This window comes from Lipotes vexillifer, unplaced genomic scaffold (genome assembly GCF_000442215.2).
Source record: "Lipotes vexillifer unplaced genomic scaffold, Lipotes_vexillifer_v1.1 scaffold132, whole genome shotgun sequence".
Lineage (NCBI taxonomy): Eukaryota > Metazoa > Chordata > Mammalia > Artiodactyla > Lipotidae > Lipotes > Lipotes vexillifer.
In genome coordinates this window covers 692,077-712,774 of record NW_006782535.1, presented here as the reverse complement: position 1 = coordinate 712,774, position 20,698 = coordinate 692,077, and the positions used below count along the sequence as shown (strand labels likewise).

The window sequence follows — 20,698 nt, the reverse complement described above, 5'->3', positions numbered from 1 at the left end:
CGTGTGCGGCCGCCGGGTGCCGGGGCGGCCGGGGGTCGGGGTCCGGGAGGCCCGTGGCCGCTCCAGCGCGGCGTCTTTCTTCTCCTCTCGGTGATGTCATCGGCGGCAGCGGCTGGGAGCCGGGAGGCGGCGGCGGGGGCGGCGCCGGGCGGCCGCCGCAGGTTCATGTGCATCTAATGAAAAGGCACTTGACAGTCGGCCAGGACGCACGCGAGGGAGCGCGAGCCGGCCGGACCGCGGCGCCGCCCGAGCCAATCGCCGTCGCCGGCCTCTCCATGGGCGAGCAGGAGGAGGGGGCGGTGGGCGCAGCCGGCCGGGCCGCGGCCGCTCCGAGGTGAACGGCGCCGAGACGGGCTCGCGGCGCGGGGAGGCCGGGCGCGCCGCCGCTATGAATTCCGCCGAGCAGACCGTTACGTGGCTCATTACCTTGGGGGTGCTGGAGTCGCCCAAGAAAACCATCTCGGACCCGGAGGGCTTCCTGCAGGCGTCTCTGAAGGATGGGGTGGTCCTCTGCAGGCTGCTGGAGCGCCTGCTGCCCGGGGCCATCGAGAAAGTGAGTGCCCCCCGGCCCGCGCCCCCGCGGCGGCCAGGCCCGGGGCGTTGGGAGGCCCGGCGGCGGGCGCCGCGGGCGGCGGGAGGCCCCGCGCCCCACCTTGCCCCCGCCGCGGCCCGGGATGCGCGGAGGCGCTCGGGCGCGGGGTCGCTGGCGCCGGCACCTGGTGGCCGCGCGGGCCGGGAGAGCGCGGGGCGCGGAGGAGCCCACGCGCCTCCTTTGTGCGCGGACCCGGGAACGCGGCCCGCGCGGGGGGCGCGCTGTTGGCGCGAGGACCCGGTGGCGGGATCCCGCTCGGGGCGCCATTGTGTGCGGGGCCGGCTGGGGAGGGGTCAGAACCGCGTTCAAGGGGAACGGCCCCGGGGAGGCCGGTAGGGACGGGGAGCTCCGCTCTGCCCCGCCCGAAGGAGGAGTCGCCCCTCTCTGTGACCTGAGCAGAAAACCGCCGTGCAAAGCGTCCTCCCAGGCTTTGTTTGAACAGCTTTTGTTGGTGGTATCGTACAGAGAGTTTCGCCCTCTGTTTAATTGACCAATTGCTATGCGTTTTTAAAGGATGCATGTATCAGTAGCTGAGGGCTGGGTTGTGAAATGATTTACTGCCCTCCCCATGAAAGAATGCTTATGTCTCCAAGCCCAAAGGATGGCAGACACAGGGTTGGAAAGCCCTGGCATACTTCAAGGCTGGCTTAAAGTCCTAGATTTCAGTTTCAGGTTCGTACCTGATTTTGCACAGAATCCCTAGTCCTACAGACCCTGCTTCTCCTCTTCGTGACTTGTGGTTTCCTCGGGGCTGGAGGGTGAACCTTGACCGCAACTCTTGAGTGATTAAAAAGTTTGCTTTCCTCTAGCCCAGCTGACAAAGCAGGGGCGAGAGGAGAGAGCGCTTTTTAAAACGGTGGATCCCTGTATCTCAAAGACACTACAGTCTTATCCCAGTTTTTTTGCCAGTCCATAATCTTAGGATCAACAATTACTTAAATGGTGTTAAATGTAGAAATTAAAGTGCACCATAATTAGGAAAAACTATTTAATTTTTTAAATGGGGTGTATTGGCCCGAAACGCACAGTATCAATTTGCTAATAATAAAATGTTAATTAGATGACTTTAAAAACTAAACTGTTTAAACTTTTGAGTTGCTCATGTTCTGGCACTACATTTAAAAGGTCAGAAAAGATTTTATTTAATATGAATTGTGTACGCCTACTAGTTTTAGGAACATATTTATGAAAACAGAACCTGCATTTTAGAGTGAATAGCGGCCTGTCTGTCCAGGAGATAAAAATGTTGCTTCTAAATGAACCTGATGTCACAATAAAATTATGATTTAAGACAGGAATAAGGAGCAGGCTCTATCTTTCCAGGCACTCAGAATACTTTGCTGTCATCTGGATATCAGGACCTCTGGTAATAAAAGACAGATGTTGAAAGGCATTGAAAATGCATGCTAAGTTTACCAAAATAGGCTTATGTAAAAGACTTCCATTTCTAAAAGTGAAGCTTTAAGAAACTTCAGAGGCTGTTTGATAAAAACATGTCATTATCAATGCATATGTTATTTGGCATATTAACTGCATTCATATTGACTGGCAGACTTCAATAATCACTTTCTTTGAAATGTAGAAAGATTTTCTTAGAAAACTGTAGCATTCCTTTCATCTCGGAAACAGCAAAGAGAGGAATGAATAGCATGTTTAATTTGCAGAAGCCAAACTGAAACAACCCAACATGTTCTAAAACTGTGGTCATTTGAAACTGCTTATAATGTAGCTACCCTTTTACTCCCCCTGGGCCCCAACTGGTTTGTTTAGAGGGACACAGTCACAGTGAAAGTTCAGCGTCAAAGTAGCAAATTATAGACAGAGCTACCGATTCTCTGTGGTTTGAAGGTAGGTTTGGGCAGTAAAATGTTAGCCATTCTCCACCTCTAGAAACCCTGGGTTTTAGAAATTTCCCGAGCATTTTCCATTTCCCAAGAAGAGTTATTTAGCTGAACTTTCCGACGTTTGCGTGCACAACGAATAACGTCTGCCAGAAAGCACACACGCCGAACAGCTTTCACCGAATGTGGGAACGTTAGTCTGAGGACGTTTTTCCTTAAAAAGGAACATTTGGAAACTACACCGAGTATTCACATGGAATTGAAAGGCTCTTAACTTGACCCGTTTGCTACGTGCACACACAGAAGACTGATTAAGGAGATGTAAGCAGCCTGCAGCTTAACTTTTGCAAATTCACAAAATGTAACACGAACCATTCAGCCGGGGATAGCATAGTGCAGAATGGAGAAAAGTGTTGAGGTGGCTTGGGTTTCCCATGTGCCTTTTATTAAGAAAACATGTCGTAGTGTGTTTCGTGCATTCTGTTGGTTGGTTCCGTTTTAGGGCCAGCGAAGAGGGTGAAGAACGAAGGGCAAGTTCGTTTCAGTTCAGATTTTGTTCTGCTAATTTTTATTTTTTTTATTTTTTTATTTTTTGCGGCACATGGGCCTCTCACCGCTGCGGCCTCTCCAGTTGCCCCCTCCTCTGCATAAATTTCTCCACAGCATTTCTCAACCCCTGACATCCTATGTATTTTGTATACAATATGTGTATTTTGTACTGATGTTTTGGTTTATTGCATGTTCTCCCCATTACGCTGCGGCCTCTCCAGTTGCGGAGCATAGGCTCCGGACGCGCAGGCCCAGCGGCCATGGCTCACGGGCCCAGCCGCTCCGCGGCACGTGGGATCCTCCCGGACCGGGGCACGAACCCGTGTCCCCCGCATCGGCAGGCGGACTCCCAACCACTGCGCCACCAGGGAAGCCCTCTGCTCATTTTTAAAAGCGTTCTGTTGAGGTTCCCCTCGTGCAGCCTGCTTTTCTTTAGGTGGAAGGTCAGCCAGGGACAAGAGGGGCTTGTGAAAAGAGACACATTTAGTTATCGCCAGCACTGTGCTGATATGTTCTCTGCCGTAGGGGAGAGAAAAATGGGCGTTACAAGGTCTCCTGAATCTTCGTGTATATGAGGTTCTGCTGCTTTGATTTTGTCTAGTAATGGCCAGGATGTTTTGCTGACCTGCCCACACTGTTTGCTTCCGTCATCCTCCTGTGATGAGAAACACACGAAGGCTGGAGACTCCGGGGAGGCTTGTGAGCCCAGAGCTCGTGAGTTAACACTTTAAACATCCCTGGGCTACTTAGTCAGAGGGGGTGGACTCGAGGGGCAGTCATGTTCCATCCTCTGAAACTTCCATAAGACTAGGAAGACACATTCAAATAATGGAAGTCATGAAAGGCTGCTTTATTTATTTCGTTAGTCAGTCAGTCAGTTATTGGCCACAGCACGTGGCTTGCGGGATCTTAGTTCCCCGACCAGGGACTGAACCCGGGCCCATGGCAGTGAAAGAGCCGAGTCCTAGCCACTGGACGGCCAGGGAATTCCCAAGGCTGCCTTAATTTTACTTGTAACTGCAGCAGATGAAGTTTCTTGGTTCACCACGAAACACTCAAGGAACCTGGTTCTCTCTCTTTTTGCCCAGGATAACAGAGCACACCGTAACCCATAAAATGCTGCCCAGGAGACACTCCATCTATCAGTATTTGTGTAATGCACAAATCAGGTGCTGCCCTCTGGCCCTGCTAGATGCCCTGGGTGTGCGTGTGTGTTCAGACTGGTTTAAGCTGTTGGCTGTGTGTTAGCTTCCTAGGGCTGCTGTAACAAAGTACCACAGACCAGGCACTTAAACACAGAACTTCATTCTCTCACACCCTGGGGGCACGAGTCCCGGATGGCGGTGTGGGCAGGGCCGCCCCTCTGCAGGAGTGGGGAGGGTCTGTCCCGGCCTCCCCGAGGCCTCTCGAGGCTCCTGGCTTGGGGCAGCTCAAGTCCAGTCTTCCCATGGCGTCTCCTGGGGTCTCTTCTGTGTCCAAACTTCCGTTTTATAAGGACACCAGTCATTGGATTAGGGCCTCCCTCCCCCAGTATGACCTCAACTGATTACATCGGCAATGACCTTGTTTCCAAATAAGATCACGTTCAGCAGCCCTGGGGCCTAGGGCTTGAACATATGAATTTCAGGGGTCACAATCCAACCCATAACAGGTCGGATGATACGTTGGAACCAAACCAACTTATTAAGCGTTTACCTGTCTGCAGGGTGCAAAGCGCTGTTGGAGATAAAAAGACTGAATAACAAGTTCTTAAGCGTTTTAGTCCAGGAGAAAACATAACTATAAAAACAAGAGCAGTAGAAATAGAGACACAGATGTAGAGGACAAACGTATGGACACCAAGCGGGGGAAAGTGGTCGGGGTGGTGGTGGTGGGATGAATTGAGAGATTGGGATCGACATGTATCCACTCATATGTGTAAATAGATAACTAAGAAGAACCTGCTGTATAAAAAATAAATAAAATTCAAAAATTCAAAATAAACAAAAAAAATGAGCAGCGTGGGGCAGAAGGAAATCAAAAGTCTGTCGGGATGTCAGGACGTCAGGCAGAGGGAACGGGAGCTGAGGAACGAAGGCCTCAGAGGGACCTGCGTCTGAGCTGCCCAGCCTCCGCTGATTTTTCTGACACGTGGATTAGAATATGGTTTGTATTTCCCCAGACTGTGATCTGGCAGAGTCCTCGCTGATCTTCCGCAGGCTTGCAGAAAATCAGTGAATTCTGATGCAGCACGGGAAGGAGAAACTGCTTTCTCCTAATTGATTCCTGACTTGCTTTCTGCTCCGTCCTACGATTCTGGGGCTGGGCGGGGTGGGGTGGAAGAGAAGTCCCAGTGGCTGTCGGACAGCAGTTCTGAGTGCCCGCTGAGAGCAGTTTGCCTTTTCTAGGCCCTTCGGCCCTGAGAAGGACGTGGTCAGCAATGGCAGTGTGGTGTGTGAGGCCTCACTCAGGACTAGCGGGTTTGGAAGCCGGCGCCCTGCCCTGTAGCTGCCGTAAATACCTGCTCAGCGGCGCGGGTGAAGCCCGCAGGGGGAAAAGTTGTAGAACACGTGACCTCCTGTGTTTTTTAAGGAGGCTTCTTTAAAGTTTGCAAACTGAATTATTGGCTGTATTAAGGTGCTTCTAATGAAACTGCTTAAGGTTTCAGAATAGCTCATTTTGTCATGATAAACATCTGCCTTTGAAGCATGTGACTTTCAAGTACCATCTTGACCCTGCGTCAGGGTGATTCTTGTTTGGGTTTTAGGCCCCATGTAACTGCATTTGCGGGCTCATTCAGAATAACCCCACCTAAAATCAATTTAAATCGGGACTACCTCCAGAGATCTCCCGAAAGCCACGCTGGAAGTGCTGTGGTGTGGACGCTGGCACGCACGCACACCCCCCCCCCCCGAAGACTCCATCGTCCTCCAGTCGGTCTTCACCAGCGTGCGGCAGAAAATCGAGAAGGAGGAAGACAGTGAAGGGGAGGAGAGTGAGGAGGAAGAGGAGGGCGAGGAGGAAGGCTCGGAGTCCGAGTGTGAGTCTGGGCCGGGGTGGGGGAGGGGCGCGTTGGGGCGGGGCCGCAGCCCATCCCCGGGGTGGGGTCACATCCACCTGAGGGCCCCCGAAGCCCGCGCGGCTCCCAGACGCCCCTGGCTCCGAGGCGCCATGCTCCCCCGAGCTCACATCTTCTTGCCTCCCGGTGCCCACCCCAGCTCGCTCGGTCAAAGTGAAGATCAAGCTGGGCCGGAAGGAGAAGGCCCAGGACCGGCTCAAGGGCGGCCGGCGGCGGCCGAGCCGTGGCTCCAGGGCCAAGCCGGTGGTGAGCGACGACGACAGCGAGGAGGAGCAGGACGAGGTAAAGCCCGCGGGGCCCGGGCAGGCGAGTCGCTGCATGCCCGCCCCGTGCCGGGTGCTGGAGCCTGGTCCAAGGCCAACAGCCCCGCTCCCCAGATGCGGAGACCGAGGCTCAGCCTTCTATGGCCTGGGACTCAAGTCCAAGTCCACGCGGCCCTACAAGCAGTGCTCTTGGAGCTGGTGGGCTCCAGGCGGGGCATCCCAGCCTGTTCCTGCTGCAGCAGCCTGCAGAGCTGCCAACCCAGGGCACCAGGGCTGCCGAGCTCGGGCCGGCAGTGTTGGGGCGGGAGGCGGTGAGATCGGAGGTGCCGCCAGCGGGTCCCCACGCCCACAGCACAGGGCCCTCCAGCCGCCAGGACTGCCGTGGTGTCCTCACTGCACGGGGCACACGCCCCGCACCCCAGGTCTCTGCTTGTGGCTCTGTTCCGGCCTGTCTAGACGGATTTCTAAACAATGGTAGTGGGTTAAGAAAAAGCAAGCAAACAACAAAAGGTCCCGTAATCCACAGTCATAAAAACACCGTGCAGCAGACCCCGTGAACGGGGCTGTGCGCGGTGCCTCGGTGATGGTCCCCCTGGCACAGGCTGCAGTCCCCCGCACACCAGGGAAGAGCCACAGGAGCATCGAGCCTGGATACTTTCATGGGCGTGGGGGCACGAACAGACCCACTGGCTGGGTTTAAATAAGCTTTGCCCTGTGGCTCTAGCCCGGATGCCGGGCCCTTCCCTGCTGTAGGGCCTGGGCACTTCACTTCACTTCTGAGCCTGCCTCCACTTCTACAAAGCACAGAGGTCAAGTCGATTACACGGGGCCTGGCTCCCGGAATCCCGGAACAGCCTGACAAGCACCATTTTGTTGTTTATTTGGTTGCGCCAGGTCTTAGTTGGAGCACACAGCCTCCTTAGTTGTGACATGCGAACTCTTGGTTGCAGCATGCATGTGGGATCTAGTTCCCCGACCAGGGATGGAACCCGGGCCCCCCCCCCCCCCCCCCCCCCCCCCCCGCATGCACGCGCGCACACACACACGCGCGCGCGCAGGCACACAAACTCCCGCACGCACACACACATGCACGCGCGCACACACACATACACATGCGCCCAGGGTGACTTGGGCTTGCAGGGCGCTGGGGGAAGGGCTGCAGGATGGCCTTTCATCAGGGGCAGCTGCCTCTGGGAGCTCTCCGGTGGGAGGACTCAGCGTCTGTGCTCTTCCAGGACCGCATTCTATTAATAGAAGTGACACCCGTCGTGGCCTTCCCTCATTTCTTTGAGCACGGCCCGCCTTTAGTTACTTCTCTTTTAAAGAAACAACTGTGGGCGCCCTGAGCTGCAGGCACCGTGCTGAACTGCTGCCCCGCTGTCCTCCCGGGTCTCCCCGTGTCACAGGTGAGGACACTGAGACCAGCAGTGTGCCGAGCCCGGGCCCCCAGCTGGCTCAGGGTGGAAGGCTCCGCCCCAGGTGTGCCTGCTGCCCTGGTTGCTGGGCACCCACGTGCGCTAAGTCAGGGCTGGTTCCTGCTTCAGGGATTACTCTGCATTTACTGGGAATCTATCTAAACCAAGATCTGAAACAATACTCTGTGTGTGTGTGTGTGTGTGTGTGTGTGTGTGTAATAAACTTTTTTGGTAGGGCTGTCTCTAGACTTTTGGACTGGAATCACATGGGAGCCGGAGTCACCCATGAGTCTGTCACTGTTGGTAGAAGGTGGCAAAAGGCACACCCTCCCTCTGGGCACTCACCTCCGCCACGGGTAGCATGGGGGCGCTGGGAGGTTTAGCAGTCCCTAAGACCCACTGGCCGCCCCCCCGGGGCCACTGTAAAATGGGGTGGTCCCAGTATGTGCTCCAGAGTCGTCCATTTGCTGTGTGACCTTGGGCAACCTGCCTAACTTCTCTCAATTACCTCCTCCTAAAAATAAGATTAACGATTCCTGTCTGGAGGGAATGGCCTATTGGGGCAGTAGGGTCGTTATGAGGGCAAACGAGTAGATGTGAGGGGTTTTGTGCAGTGCTGGGCACAGAGCAGCTCCTCGTAGATGGAAGTTATTATTATTTTATGGATCAACACGGAAAACTTCTCCTGCTATGTCCAGGAAAACTCTAAGCCAGGATCTGAACCATAAGGCTACTCGAATCCCGGAATATTTCCTTATTCTCACAACTGGGCAGATTCTTGCAACCTTAGCGGGCTGGCGGCCCCTCCCTTCCCACACTCCCAGACTACCATCGTCTGCGGTGGTGGGAACACGGAATGTGGCTTCCTGAGCCCTCTGCTGAGCGCATGCAGCTGCTGGCTCGCGGGGCCAGAGAGCCAAGCTGCGGGCTCAGGTTTCGGGTAGATAGGGTTTCACACATGGGAAGGGCCAGGAGTCACAGGTGGGCAGTGAGGGCCCACCAGCCCGCCCTGTGTCTGCAGAGGGAGGGCATTGGGGCCGTCCCTGGGCCCTGTGTATCCTGGGTTCGACTTCTGACTTTTCCCCTCCTTTTTCAATTCTACCAAGTTAGGTTATAGGAGAATTTGTTTCCTGATGTTTTTATATTTCTAACTGGAGCTCTGAATTTTTAAAGTTTTATGAACCAGTCTGGTAGTTCTCAGCCTTGCTTCTGTGGGATAGTGTGCTGTGTCTGCTGTAGTCTAAAGGCAGGGAGATAGGGTGGGGACGTTTACACATTTCCAACACAGTTTTTCAAAATAGTTAAATCTAACTGATGTATTTATCACCTACTGTGTGCACGCTAGCGTACGCATCATATACACGGAAACACTTGCACACACATAAATGTGTTCTGTACTGACTTTTCAGTCAAGTCATAAGAGAAGCTGTCGGGTCTGAAGGGTAAAGCATTTGTGAATTCTCAGTGGAAGGAATACTCAAGACGCCACGCGGCCCAAACTCATCACTGGGTTCACTGAGGGCAGCACCATATGGCTGTGTAAGTTGTGCACTGCACAGTCTAGGGAGAGTCATTCACACTGTAGTCTAAGTGCATGGTGTCTCCAGGACAGTGCTGGGGGAAGGTTCTGGGGCAGTGGTACATAAAGGTGAGGCTCTATGGAGGTGAGCCTCCTAGGGTACACAGCAGATTAGAGGAGGGTTGTGGTAGTTTATGGAGGTGGCCCCAATTCTCCATCCTCCCTGTAGCCATGCCCTTGTAGCGTGACACTGCAGCTCTTCCCATTGAGAGGTGAAGCCTGTTTCCTCACTTCTTGCATCTGAGCTGACCTTGACTTGTTCTGGCCAATGGGACGTGGCAGAAATGACAGGTGTGGGACTTCCCTGGTGGCACAGTGGATAAGACTCCGTGCTCCCAACGCAGGGGGCCCAGATTCGATCCCTGGTCAGGGAGCTAGATCCCACATGCATGCTGCAACTAAGGAGCCCTGGAGCCGCAACTAAGGAGCCCGCCTACCACAACTAAGACCCGGCACAACCAAAAAAAAAAAAAAAATTAATTAAAAAAAAAAAGAAGTGACAAGTGCTACTTGCTAGCCCAGGCCTGAAGAGGCCTTGTGTGTTTCCATGCTCTGTCAGACCCTGCTTCCACCCTGAGGACCAGCCCAGGCCCCAGATGCTGAGGGATGCAAGACCACAGGGCAGAGAGCTCAACTGTCCCTGCCGAGGCCTCGTGGACCCACCTGCAGCCCACCAACCCCAATTGTGAGAGAGCCTGGCCAAGGTCGGCAGAGCTGCTACCCGGATCAGAGTTCACTGCTGCGTGAGTGAGCTCAGGCGAGCCCAGCGCTTCCCGGTGGACCTGCAGCCCCACGGACAAAACGCAAGCTCACTTCAGCTGCCACTGAGGTTTCGTGGCTGCCTGTCCTGCAGCCTCACCGTGGCAGTAGACACGGTACAAGTCTGCAGGACGGAAGTGGTGTTTTGTGCGTAACTTTAATTATTAATACACTTAGAGCAGCTTTTTTTTAAAGCGACTGATAAAGTTCCTATCTTTTCTTTAAAGAAGGTGAATGTAATTCAGCGCCAGAAAAAGTGTAGCACTTGAAACCTCTTCCAGTTTATATCTAGTTTCAGTTTAAAATGGGAATCCTCATTTCCAAGTTTACTTTGAAGTCACAGTCTCTGGCAGTGAAGTCATGCTCTGGCAGCATGATTTTTTTTTTTTTTTTTTTTTTTTTTTTTTGCGGTACGCGGGCCTCTCACTGTTGTGGCCTCTCCTGCTGCGGAGCACAGGCTCCGGACGCGCAGGCTCAGCGGCCATGGCTCACGGGCCCAGCCGCTCCACGGCATGTGGGATCTTCCCGGACCGGGGCACGAACCCACGTCCCCCGCATCGGCAGGCGGACTCTCGACCACCGCGCCACCAGGGAAGCCCTGGCAGCATGATTTTTTAGCAGTCTAACAAAAATCCTTAGAACAGTCTAGTTTGGGTTATTTGTAAGCACCCTGGCCTTTCTCCCTCAGTTCTGAGTGTCTCACTGCTATGCTTCTGCCAGGAAGACACTTTCCCACCGATTTCCTGTGCTTGAGACAGTTTAAGTTCATAAGAGACTTTTAAGTTCCATCTGAAGTTAGCAAATTTGTTCAGAAGTCTTTTGTCAGGAATACAGATTTTCTGAAAAAGCCTGTTACTTTCTAAACACATGCCAAAGGGTTACGACTGTCATTCACTTTACAAAAGAAAGTTAGAGGGGTTTTGACAGAAAATTAGGAGTTTCAGAGAGACCATCCTGGCCCATAGCCTCTGTCGCTCGCTCTCAGGAGGTATAAGAGGTGTGGGAACACATGGAACGTCCTTCAGGCTCAATCTCTTGAGTAACTGCAGGGCGATCTTTCTGTGGTGCTGGAGAAATTGCCTTGTTCAACGATGCTCATGTGCCATTGGTGCTGGTCACAGATTTCTTCTCACGGAAACATGAAATTTTCTGGTCTCAATTCTCTTATTTGTTAAGGCATTTTTGTTTCTTTTGAAAACAAGCTCCATAAATAGAATGGGGTTAAATTCTTGACAGCCTTGTGGCAAAGGTTAAGCTTCCAGAAAGTACCACACTTTTAAGCCTCGCTTTTAAGTGATGAGAGACTGGAACTGAGTGTCTCCCAGACTTAATCAGCGGATGAGAAATGGAGAAGAGAGTTTGTTTCTCCTACCTCTGACCTCTGACCTCTGGCCAAGCACATTTACTTAGATTGAATTCAAGTAACTGCCATGTCAGTGAGCCAAGGCTGGTTCTTCAAATAACTAACAGTAACTATATTTTGTTGGGTGTGAGTCTTTTTTTGTGTGTGTGTGGTACACGGGCCTCTCGCCGCTGTGGCCTCTCCCCTTGCGGAGCACAGGCTCCGGACGCAGAGCACAGGCTCTGGACGCGCAGCCTCAGCGGCCATGGCTCACGGGCCCAGCCGCTCCGCGGCACGTGGGATCCTCCCGGACCGGGGCACGAACCCGTGTCCCCTGCATCGGCAGGCGGACTCTCGACCACTGCGCCACCGGGGAAGCCCGGGTGTGAGTCTTAAGCACCCTGATTATAAATTGTTAAAACGATATTCTGGGAGCGAGAGAGAACTCACCCTGCATATGATTTAAGTCTTTTGTTGGCTGTAATAGAGCTTCTACCTTAGGAAGATAGAAAAATAAGGGCAAAATTAAACCCACAGCAACTAATAGACAAAAGAGAACAATAAAGGACAGAATGGGGATGGGTGACGTGGAAAACAGAAAATTACTAGAGAAAACCAACAAAACCAAGAGCTTGGTTCTCTGAGAAAAATCAGTAAAGTTGATGGGCCTCTTAAACTGGTCAGGAAAAATAGAGAGAAGACACAAATGACCAATGTGAACAATCACTATAGATCTAAAGTTATTTAAAGGGTAATAATGGGATATTATGAACGTTCTTATGCCGATACATTCTATATCTTAGATGAAAAGTACAATTTCCATGGAAGCCACAGACTACCAAAGCTCGTTCGAGAAGAAACAGATAACTTCAGTAGCCCTGTACCTGTTACAGAATTTAAACTTGTAGTTTAAAATCTTCTCATAAAGAAAATTCCAGGCCAGATGGCCTAACTGGTGAATTCTACCAAGTAAGACTTATATCCAGAATGTATAAGGAACTCTCAAGACTCAATAATAAGGAAACAGTCAATTTAAAAACTGGGCAAACGTTTTGAGCAGATAGTTCACCAAAGAAGATACACAGGTGACAGGCACGTGAAAGGATGCTCGACATTATTAGTCACTAGGGAAATGTAAACTAAAACCACAGTGAGATACCACCACACACACCTATTGGAACAGCTAAAACTGAAAAGACTGATCCTGCCACGTGTTGGCAAGGATGTGGATGGGCTGGAACTCTCATCCACTGCTGATGTGAATGAAACTTGTACAGCCGCTTTAGAAAATGGTGTTTCTTGAAATATTAAATACACATCAACCAAATGATTTAGCAATCCCATTTCTAGGTGTTTACCCAAGAAAATGGGACTTTATTTTTAAATAGCCACAAACTAGACACAACCCAGATATTTTCAACGGATAAACAAAGTATTGTATTTCCATAGAATACTACTCAGCAATAAAAGGGAATATGCTATAGCGTGGGTAAAAATTATGCTGAGTAAAGAAGCTAGAAAAAAAGTTCATACTGTATGATTCCCCTTATGTAAAATTCTACAAAAAAGCCATCATAATCTGTAGTGACAGAAAGTAGATCAGTGCTTGCGTAGAGACACTCTGAGGGCACGAGGAGTCCTTTGGGGGTTAGGGGTGTTCATTACCTTGATTCTGGTGATGGTTTCACAAGTGCACATGTGTTGCAACTGCTCCAACTGTACACTTTAAGTATGAGCAGTTTACTGTATGTGGATCACATCTCAGTGTGTGTTACATGACAGTTTCCCTCTGCATGTTGCACGTAGTGGAGCTTTAATTCATTTTACTGCCAGCCCTCTACTCCTGAACCTGATTGTTCAGAAAACGTGTACGGAATTTTAAAGTGCAAGTATACTTAGCCTCCTTGCCCAAGAGCTCACTTATTTATCTGTCTATCTTCTCATCAAATCTGTACCAGGTGTCTACTGTGGTTCACGGATTGTGCTGGGACACTTAAATGATTAACAAAAATAGACTCGCATACCATCTAGTGAAGGAGGAGCACGTTAAAGATACTGTTTGAATTTGCTTTACAAATTGAGATACATGCTCTGAAGGCAAGGAACAGATTTCTCAAAGTGTGTAGCAGAGGAAGCTGACTTACACCTGGCAGATGGGACAGGTGGTGTCTTAGGGAAGGTCTCCTCCAGAAGCAGTACATGAGTGGGCTCTGGCGTGAGTAGAGGGCGTGTGTAATTAGAGGAGCAGTGGGGGACGTCTGGGTAGCCACAGTGCTGAGACCGAGGGAGAGCTCAAGTGCTCCTGGAGAGAGAGCCATGCGCCAGGCCCCACAGGACGCTGAGTGACTTTGGGTTTTAAAGATTTTTCAGAGTTTTAAAGGGAAGGATGATGTGATCAGTTGCAGATTTTGAAAACAATACTCCAAACTTCCCAGTGTGGGAAATGGATTAGATGGGGCCCAGAACGGATGCGGAGAAGGGCGTTATTAAGTTCTTAGTGTGATCCATTGAGAGCCAGCGGGAGCTGGGATTGGGATGGACACCGTGCTGCCAAAACCACGAAGATGGCGGGGGAGAGGGTGAGGGAAGGCAGTCAGTGGGGCTCCATGGTGGGTCCACGGTAACTCCCAGGATTCTGGCTGCGCACCGGGTTGGCTGGCAGAGTCACCTGTGTGAGTGGGAGCCTGGCCTGGGGCCTAGGCTTGGAACAAGAAGGTCATGAATGGATTCAGTGCTGAGGGTGCTGAACTGGAGCTCAGAGAGGACATTTGGGCTGGGTATACATTTGGGAGTGACACCATAGAGATGTGAATGCAAGTGTGGGGTGGTGAGGTTTCCCAAGGGGAAATTATAGGCTGAGAACTCCAGAAGGCCTTGGGGACTCAGACGTGGCTGGCCAGGCAATGTGGATGAGCCTGAGGCGCTAAGGAAGGTGGTGGTTAAGTCCGGCGGGGAGCGTGGTGACCTGAAGTCAGTGGAGGAGGATGTCCAGTAGACTGCAAGAGGCCAAGGGAGTGGACTTCAAAACCCCAAACCCAAAAAGCGTTGGCAGTGTGCTTGAAGGGAAGAGGGCTCTGTCACTGATCATCCTGGGACAGCAGGCATGCCTGGCCTGTGCTGGGCAGGCCTGGCTGAGCGGTCAACCCAGTCATTTGTGATCTTAGCAAGGGCGCCTGTGCTCAGGTAAAGGGGAGAGTGTGAGCTCAGGACAGACAGAGGAGCTGGGGAGGGGGTGTTGGAACGGGGGCAGCTGCGGACACGGAGGTGGGGAGCAGAGAATGTTGGAGTAGAGTGTGGAGCGTGAGAGAGTGGGGGACAGCTGGGCACCCACAGAGGGCCCACTGGATGCAGGGATGTATGAATTTACAGCGAGTTTTCACACCATGATGCTCAGGAACTCGGAAATTTTGTTAAGAGGAAGTTGACCTTCAGCTGTTTTTTTCTTGATAAAGGAGACTCTAGAAAACTCTGTTTCTTTCAGTGGCTTCAGGGAAGTATATCTATGGTGTTTTCCCCTCATTTCCTACCTGTTTTAACATGTGTTCAAGTCCAGAGAGTGTGTTGAGACTAAATAGTGGTGACTCTGAGCCATCTGAGGTGTCCGTCTTGTCTTAAATGAATTAACGTCAGGTGTTTAATCTTCCCCCTTTGATTCACTTTACATCCCCCTTTGATTCATTTTACATTCATGAATGGCTTTAAAGGTAAAGATGGGGACGTGGCTGAGAACTTACTGCTCTAGGCTGTCTCTGTGTTTTGCCGCTGACATTTGAAAGCCCAGGTCTGATGGAGGTAAGGCCTTTTAGGGATGTCAACGTATAATTTTTAGAAAGTTCAGGTTCAAGTTGAGGACTGTTTGTTTTATAATTTTGTGAGTATACACACATCTCTCCTGGGATTTGCTTTCTCTTCCTCATTTAGAAAATGCTCACAATTAGTTACATATCATAATAAAAGAAGGGAGATAAAGGTAAATCAAGTAGTGTTTATCGGGAATATTGTCCCTAAATAACCACAGTAAATGTAAGCAGTGTTTAGCTTTGGGGTATTATTTTTCCCAATCAAAGCAATAAAACCTGCACTATTCAGCCTGTCTCCACGTGTGGAGAATGGAAGCTTACCAGTTATTTTTCCTCCTTAATCCTTCTTTGAGAGGATGGTGGGGGGAGTATTATTGGGAGCGGGGGTAGGGTCTCTCTCTCTTTCTCTCTCTCTCATTGAGGAGCTTTTGGCTTGAAAATTTCTGGGTTGGGATGGTTTTCTTTTTCTTACAGCTGGAAGTGGCATAGCTGCTCAACAATTAATTTTTTGTATAAAAATTTTTACAATTTTATGTAAAAATGTTAGTGAAATTACTGATATCAGAGTTAGCAGTAAACTGCATTTCAAGTTGTTTTCAAGTAATGATGGGCTTTTCATCGCTTTGTACCTTTGGCTTAGGTGGTTATGTGGTTCTTACACTTGAGTGTGCCCAAATGCGCCTGGATGGCTTGTGAAAATAGACTGCCGGACTCCAGCCCAGAGTCTCTGATTCTGTAGGTCTGGCTGGGGCTGAGGATCAGCGTTTCTCACAGCTGTGCAGGTAGGATCAGCGCTTCTCACAGGTGTGCAGGTAGGATCAGCGCTTCTCACAGGTGTGCAGGTAGGATCAGCGCTTCTCACAGGTGTGCAGGTAGGATCAGCGCTTCTCACAGGTGTGCAGGCCATGCTGATGCAGCTGGTCCAGGGGACACATTTCAGCACCTCTGACGGCCCACTGAGCTCCTCAGCCCAGGAGTACCGTAACCTGGGACCAGCCAGACTGCATGCACGGCGCTTTAAGAAGACGGGAGACCGAGGTGTGGTCACCTGGGAGCTTTTCCACAGGTGAGCACAGGCTGCTCGCCTACCTGGATGTGGCCCCCACCCCCATGCTTGGGAAATTTCCTAACCTAGTGCCTTTTAGTTCAGGACAGAGCAGACCCCATGCTGCTTCTCTGTGGGCTTTTGGGGCATTGAAACATGGAGGTAGAGAGCCTGGAACGAATCCTGCCTTGGATTGGAAGGGGCACTTGGAGTTTATCTGGAAAATGGGATTCCTCCTGTTTCTTTACATCTAGAAAATTGTTGCATAAAACAGAAGAGAGGGACTTCCCTGGTGGTCCAGTGACTAAGACTCCACACTCCCAATGCAGGGGGCCCAGGGTTCGATCCCTGGTCAGGGATCTAGATCCCACAGCCACAACTCAAGAGATCCCACACGCTGCAACTAAAGATCCCGCGTGCTGCCACTAAGACCCGGCGCAGCCAAATAAATAAATATTTTAAAAAATACACAGAAGAGAAACACCATCTGTATTGAGGCCAAGCTCAGGAGGCTTGTATGAGATTTGATACATGTATTATTTAAGTTGAGGCACTTAAGGAGGAATCCTTGAAATATTCATATTAGGGTTGGGAGGAACTATAGCTAAATAAGATGATGAGTCACTAAAAGCTACCAAAAGATATGGAGACACCTGTGGGTAAGGGTTCTCTTTGAAACTACAGCTTTCGGGGGAGGGGTAAATCACCCGCACTGCTGAGCTGTGGGTGGGGGGCATCTGGGTCCAGCGAGTAGGTCCGCTGAGCTGTGCCTCTGTCCCTTGCTGCTCCCAGGGGCCGTGGGCCTAGGGTCCTTAAACTGGGGCCCTGCTTCTCTGCAGGTCTGCAGGGTCTGTGGCGCATGCTGGCCTTCCACCGCCACCACCGAGGATGTGCGTCTTGAGTTCATTCCAGTCTATGCTTTTCAATTCAGTAGCCAACTAAGAATTCACTTTGTCACTGAATACGGAGAAAACAGAGATGGTTTCTGGCAACCTCCCAGACCCCTACCCACGTCTGGTCACAGGACCTGCTTTTCTAGGTGTCGTGGCGGAGACGAGCTTCAGCGACCGTCTCCTTGCAGTGAATGAGTCTGGAATCACCTGACAAGGGTTTTCAAGCCGCCATCATAAAAAGGCTTCAAAAACAATTACAGATTCTCTTGAGACAAGTGGAAGAATAGGAGATCGCAGCAAAGAAAGAGGGCTTATGAGAAAGAAACATACGGAAATTACAGAGCTGAAATACAGAATAGCTGAAGTAAAGCTCACCGGCTGGGCTCAGAAGTCGAGTGGAGAGGACAGAAGACAGAATCTGTGGACCTGGGGACGGAGAGGAAGCAGGCTGAAGGAGGGGGATGCGGTGAGGGCTGCGCCTGCCTCCCGAGGCCGCGGGGAGACGAGCTAGCAGACCAAGGACAAGCTGCAGCTCTGGCGGCGCCCTTCCTCACTGCTTTCCCTGTCCCGCTCTCCCCGTGTGTCTCTCAGCTCTGAAATGTCAGAATCACGAGAGGGCCTCATCAGCTTGTTCTGGCCCCTTTGTGAAACTTAGGACCCGGGCATAAGGCAAGCCTGTCCCCACGCAGGTCTCGTGGGCGGCTGTACAACGTGCCAGCCGCCGACAGGAGCTGAGGCCTGGGGGAGCCAGCCAGCTGGTTCCGGGAGCCCTGCTTCGAGGCAGCGATCTTCCTTAGTGACAGGAGACGGCGCTGAAACCAGAGTGCTGGCTCTCAGCGGCGCCCGGCTGACCGACGCCTGATACACACAGAGCGAAAACGGAGCCCTGGACGCCGAGCTGGCGGTCCTCGGAGGGCTGGGCGGCAGCCGGGCGGCCGGCCTCAGACGGAGCCGGTGGCAACAGGATGCATCCGTCAGCCGTGACAGACAGGGCTTAGGGTTTATGGTAAAACCCAAGAGCGTCTTTTATGTCTCTGTAATGTTTTGTCTATGGTGATTATATTTCCAAGTGTTTTTAAGCACAGTTCCTGTCTCAAATGTTCAATTCTCATATGAGACCAATTATATTACTTTTTGGTTCTAGGTGCTGTCAGCATCACACCTTCACTTCAGGTGGCTATAACCAAGTGATTCTGGTACCGAATTAGTGTCATAGGCAAAGGTCTTTAATTAAACCATTAATTCACTGAACCAATAATATACTAAGTGCTTGTATGTGCCAGGTGTTGAGATGTAACACTCATCAAGACTGCCTGTGGGGCATATATTTCACGGCACAGGGAGGTATTCTGGACGCGTACATAGTACACAAGTAGATTGCACAGCATGTTAGACAGTGATAGGGCTATGGAGAAAAATGGGGGGGGGGATGCCAGCAATTAGGGTGACATTGCAGTTTTACTTCTGGTAGGTAGGGTAGGCGTTACAGAGAAGTGACATTTGAACAAAGACTTGATGTATATGAGCAAGGCGTGACGTGAATATTGGGGAGAAGGGAATTTCAGGTGGAGAGACTAGGCTGTGCAAAGGTCCTGAGGTAGGAGCCTGCCTGGCAAATTCCGGGAACAGCAGAGGCCACTGTGAGTTGGGGGAGAGTAGCAGCTGGCTGATGATGAGGTCAAGGAGGGAACGAGGGAACAGACCGTGCAGGGCCTGCTCAGCCATCATAAGGACTTTGACTTTAAAAAAAAATGAGTAGACTTTATTTGCAGTTTTAGGTTTCCAGAAAATTTAGCAGAAAGTACACAGAATTGCCATCCACCCCTCTCCACTTTCCCCTATTATTAACGTCTTGTGCTAGTGTGGGACACCTGTTACAGTTGATGAAACAGTACCGATACATTACTAAGTAAAGTCCATAATGTACATTAGGGTTCACTCTGTGCTGTGCAGTCCGTGGGTTTGGACATGACATGTATCCATCATCACAGTGTCACACAGGATGGTTTCACTGCCCTAGAAATTCTCTGTGCTCTGCCTGTTCATCCCGCCCTCTCCCCCAGTCCCTGGCAACCGTTGATCTTTTTACTGTTGCCATAGTTTTACTTTTTCCAGGACGTCATATTGTTGGAATCATACAGTGCGTAGCCTTTTCAGATTGGCTTCTTTCACTTAGTAACATGATGTCTCCTCCATGCCTTTTCGTGGCTCATTTTCTTTTATTGCTGAATGATCTTCCATCTTCTGAACCAACCACAGTCTATTTGTTCATTCGCCTCCTGAAGGGCATCTTGATTACTTCCAGCTTTTGGCGATTATGAATAAAGCTGCTATAAACATTTGTATTCAGGTTTTTGTGTGGACATGTTTTCAACTCATTTGGGTAAAGCAAATTTACCCAAGAAGCAAGATTTTTGGACCTTATGATAAGAGGATGTTTAGTTTTATAAGTAAGTCTCTTCCACGGTGTGGACCAGTGTGCATTCCCAGCAGCAGATGAGAGTTCCTGTTGCTCCACGTCCTTGCCAGCATTGGATGCTGTCAGTGTTGGATTTGTGTCATTCTTTTTTTTTTTTAAAGATTTTTTTTTTTTTTTTTGATGTGGACCATTTTTAAAGTCTTTATTGAATTTGTTACAATATTGCTTCTGTTTTATGTTTTGGTTTTTTGGCCGCGGGGCATGTGGGCTCTTAGCTCCCCAACTAGGGATTAAACCCACACCTCTTGCACTGGAAGGTGAAGCGTTAACTGCTGGAGTGCCAGGGAAGTCCAGATTTCTGTCATTCTAATGGGTGTGCAGCAGTGTCTCACTGTTCTTTTAATTTGCATTTCCCTGATGACATATGATGTGCAGCATCTTTTCATATGTTTAGCGACCTTGCCATCTGTATATCTTCTTTGGTAAGGAGACTGTTCAGGTCTTTTGCCCATTTTTCCGTTGGGCTGTCTGTTTTCTTATTGTTGAGTTTTAGTAGTTCTTTGTATGTTTTAGATAAAAGTCTGTGATTGGATGTGTGTTTTGCAAATGCAGTACTTTCGTCCAGTCTGTGTCTTATCTTTTACTCTCCTAAAGGATTTTAGCTTTTACTCTGAGTGAAATGGGGGGCTTTTGAGGGTTTTGAGCAGAGGAGTGATGTGACAGGCAAATTATAAATGTGCAGGGAGATGTTCCAGCTATAGTAGTATGGAAGAAATAGAATTCCTGAGTATGCATTGGCCGCCTTATCTTTAACTAAGGAAGCTCAGTTTTTCTAAGTGATCGTTTGAAAACGTAGTTTTGAACTACATACTGCTCCTCATCTTACAGCTACGGCCCTATGTCAGCGGGTACTCTGCGGGTACTTAAGAGCTTGGGAGATAATGAGCTTCTTATCACCTTTTTATTACTCACACTTAATGTGAAGTCTCGACTGGCTTCTTTCACGCAAGAGGCTTTTACAGCACGAGTGCTCCAAGCTGTGGTTGCCTGCTTCCCCTGCCGTTCCCTCTGGGGAGGGTCTTTGCTGCTAGTTATAGAGAGGCACACTTGCCACTGAGCGTCCTCAGCTTTTTCCTCTCCCCT

The 20,698-nt window shown here is 50.5% G+C and overlaps 1 protein-coding gene across 4 annotated transcripts in view; it reads left to right on the top strand.

The window, feature by feature from the left end:
• The first annotated feature begins 382 nt into the window (after nt 1-382).
• The window catches only part of ARHGEF7 (Rho guanine nucleotide exchange factor 7), a 128,234-nt gene continuing 107,918 nt past the window's right edge, over nt 383-20,698 (top strand). For 3 of the 4 annotated variants that reach the window (XM_007455310.1, XM_007455312.1, XM_007455311.1), the window contains exon 1: nt 389-553. In XM_007455310.1, the coding sequence (XP_007455372.1) occupies nt 389-553 (165 nt within the window). Of the gene's footprint in view, nt 554-20,698 lie in introns of all 4 variants that reach the window. The other variant, XM_007455314.1, reaches the window with a different exon arrangement.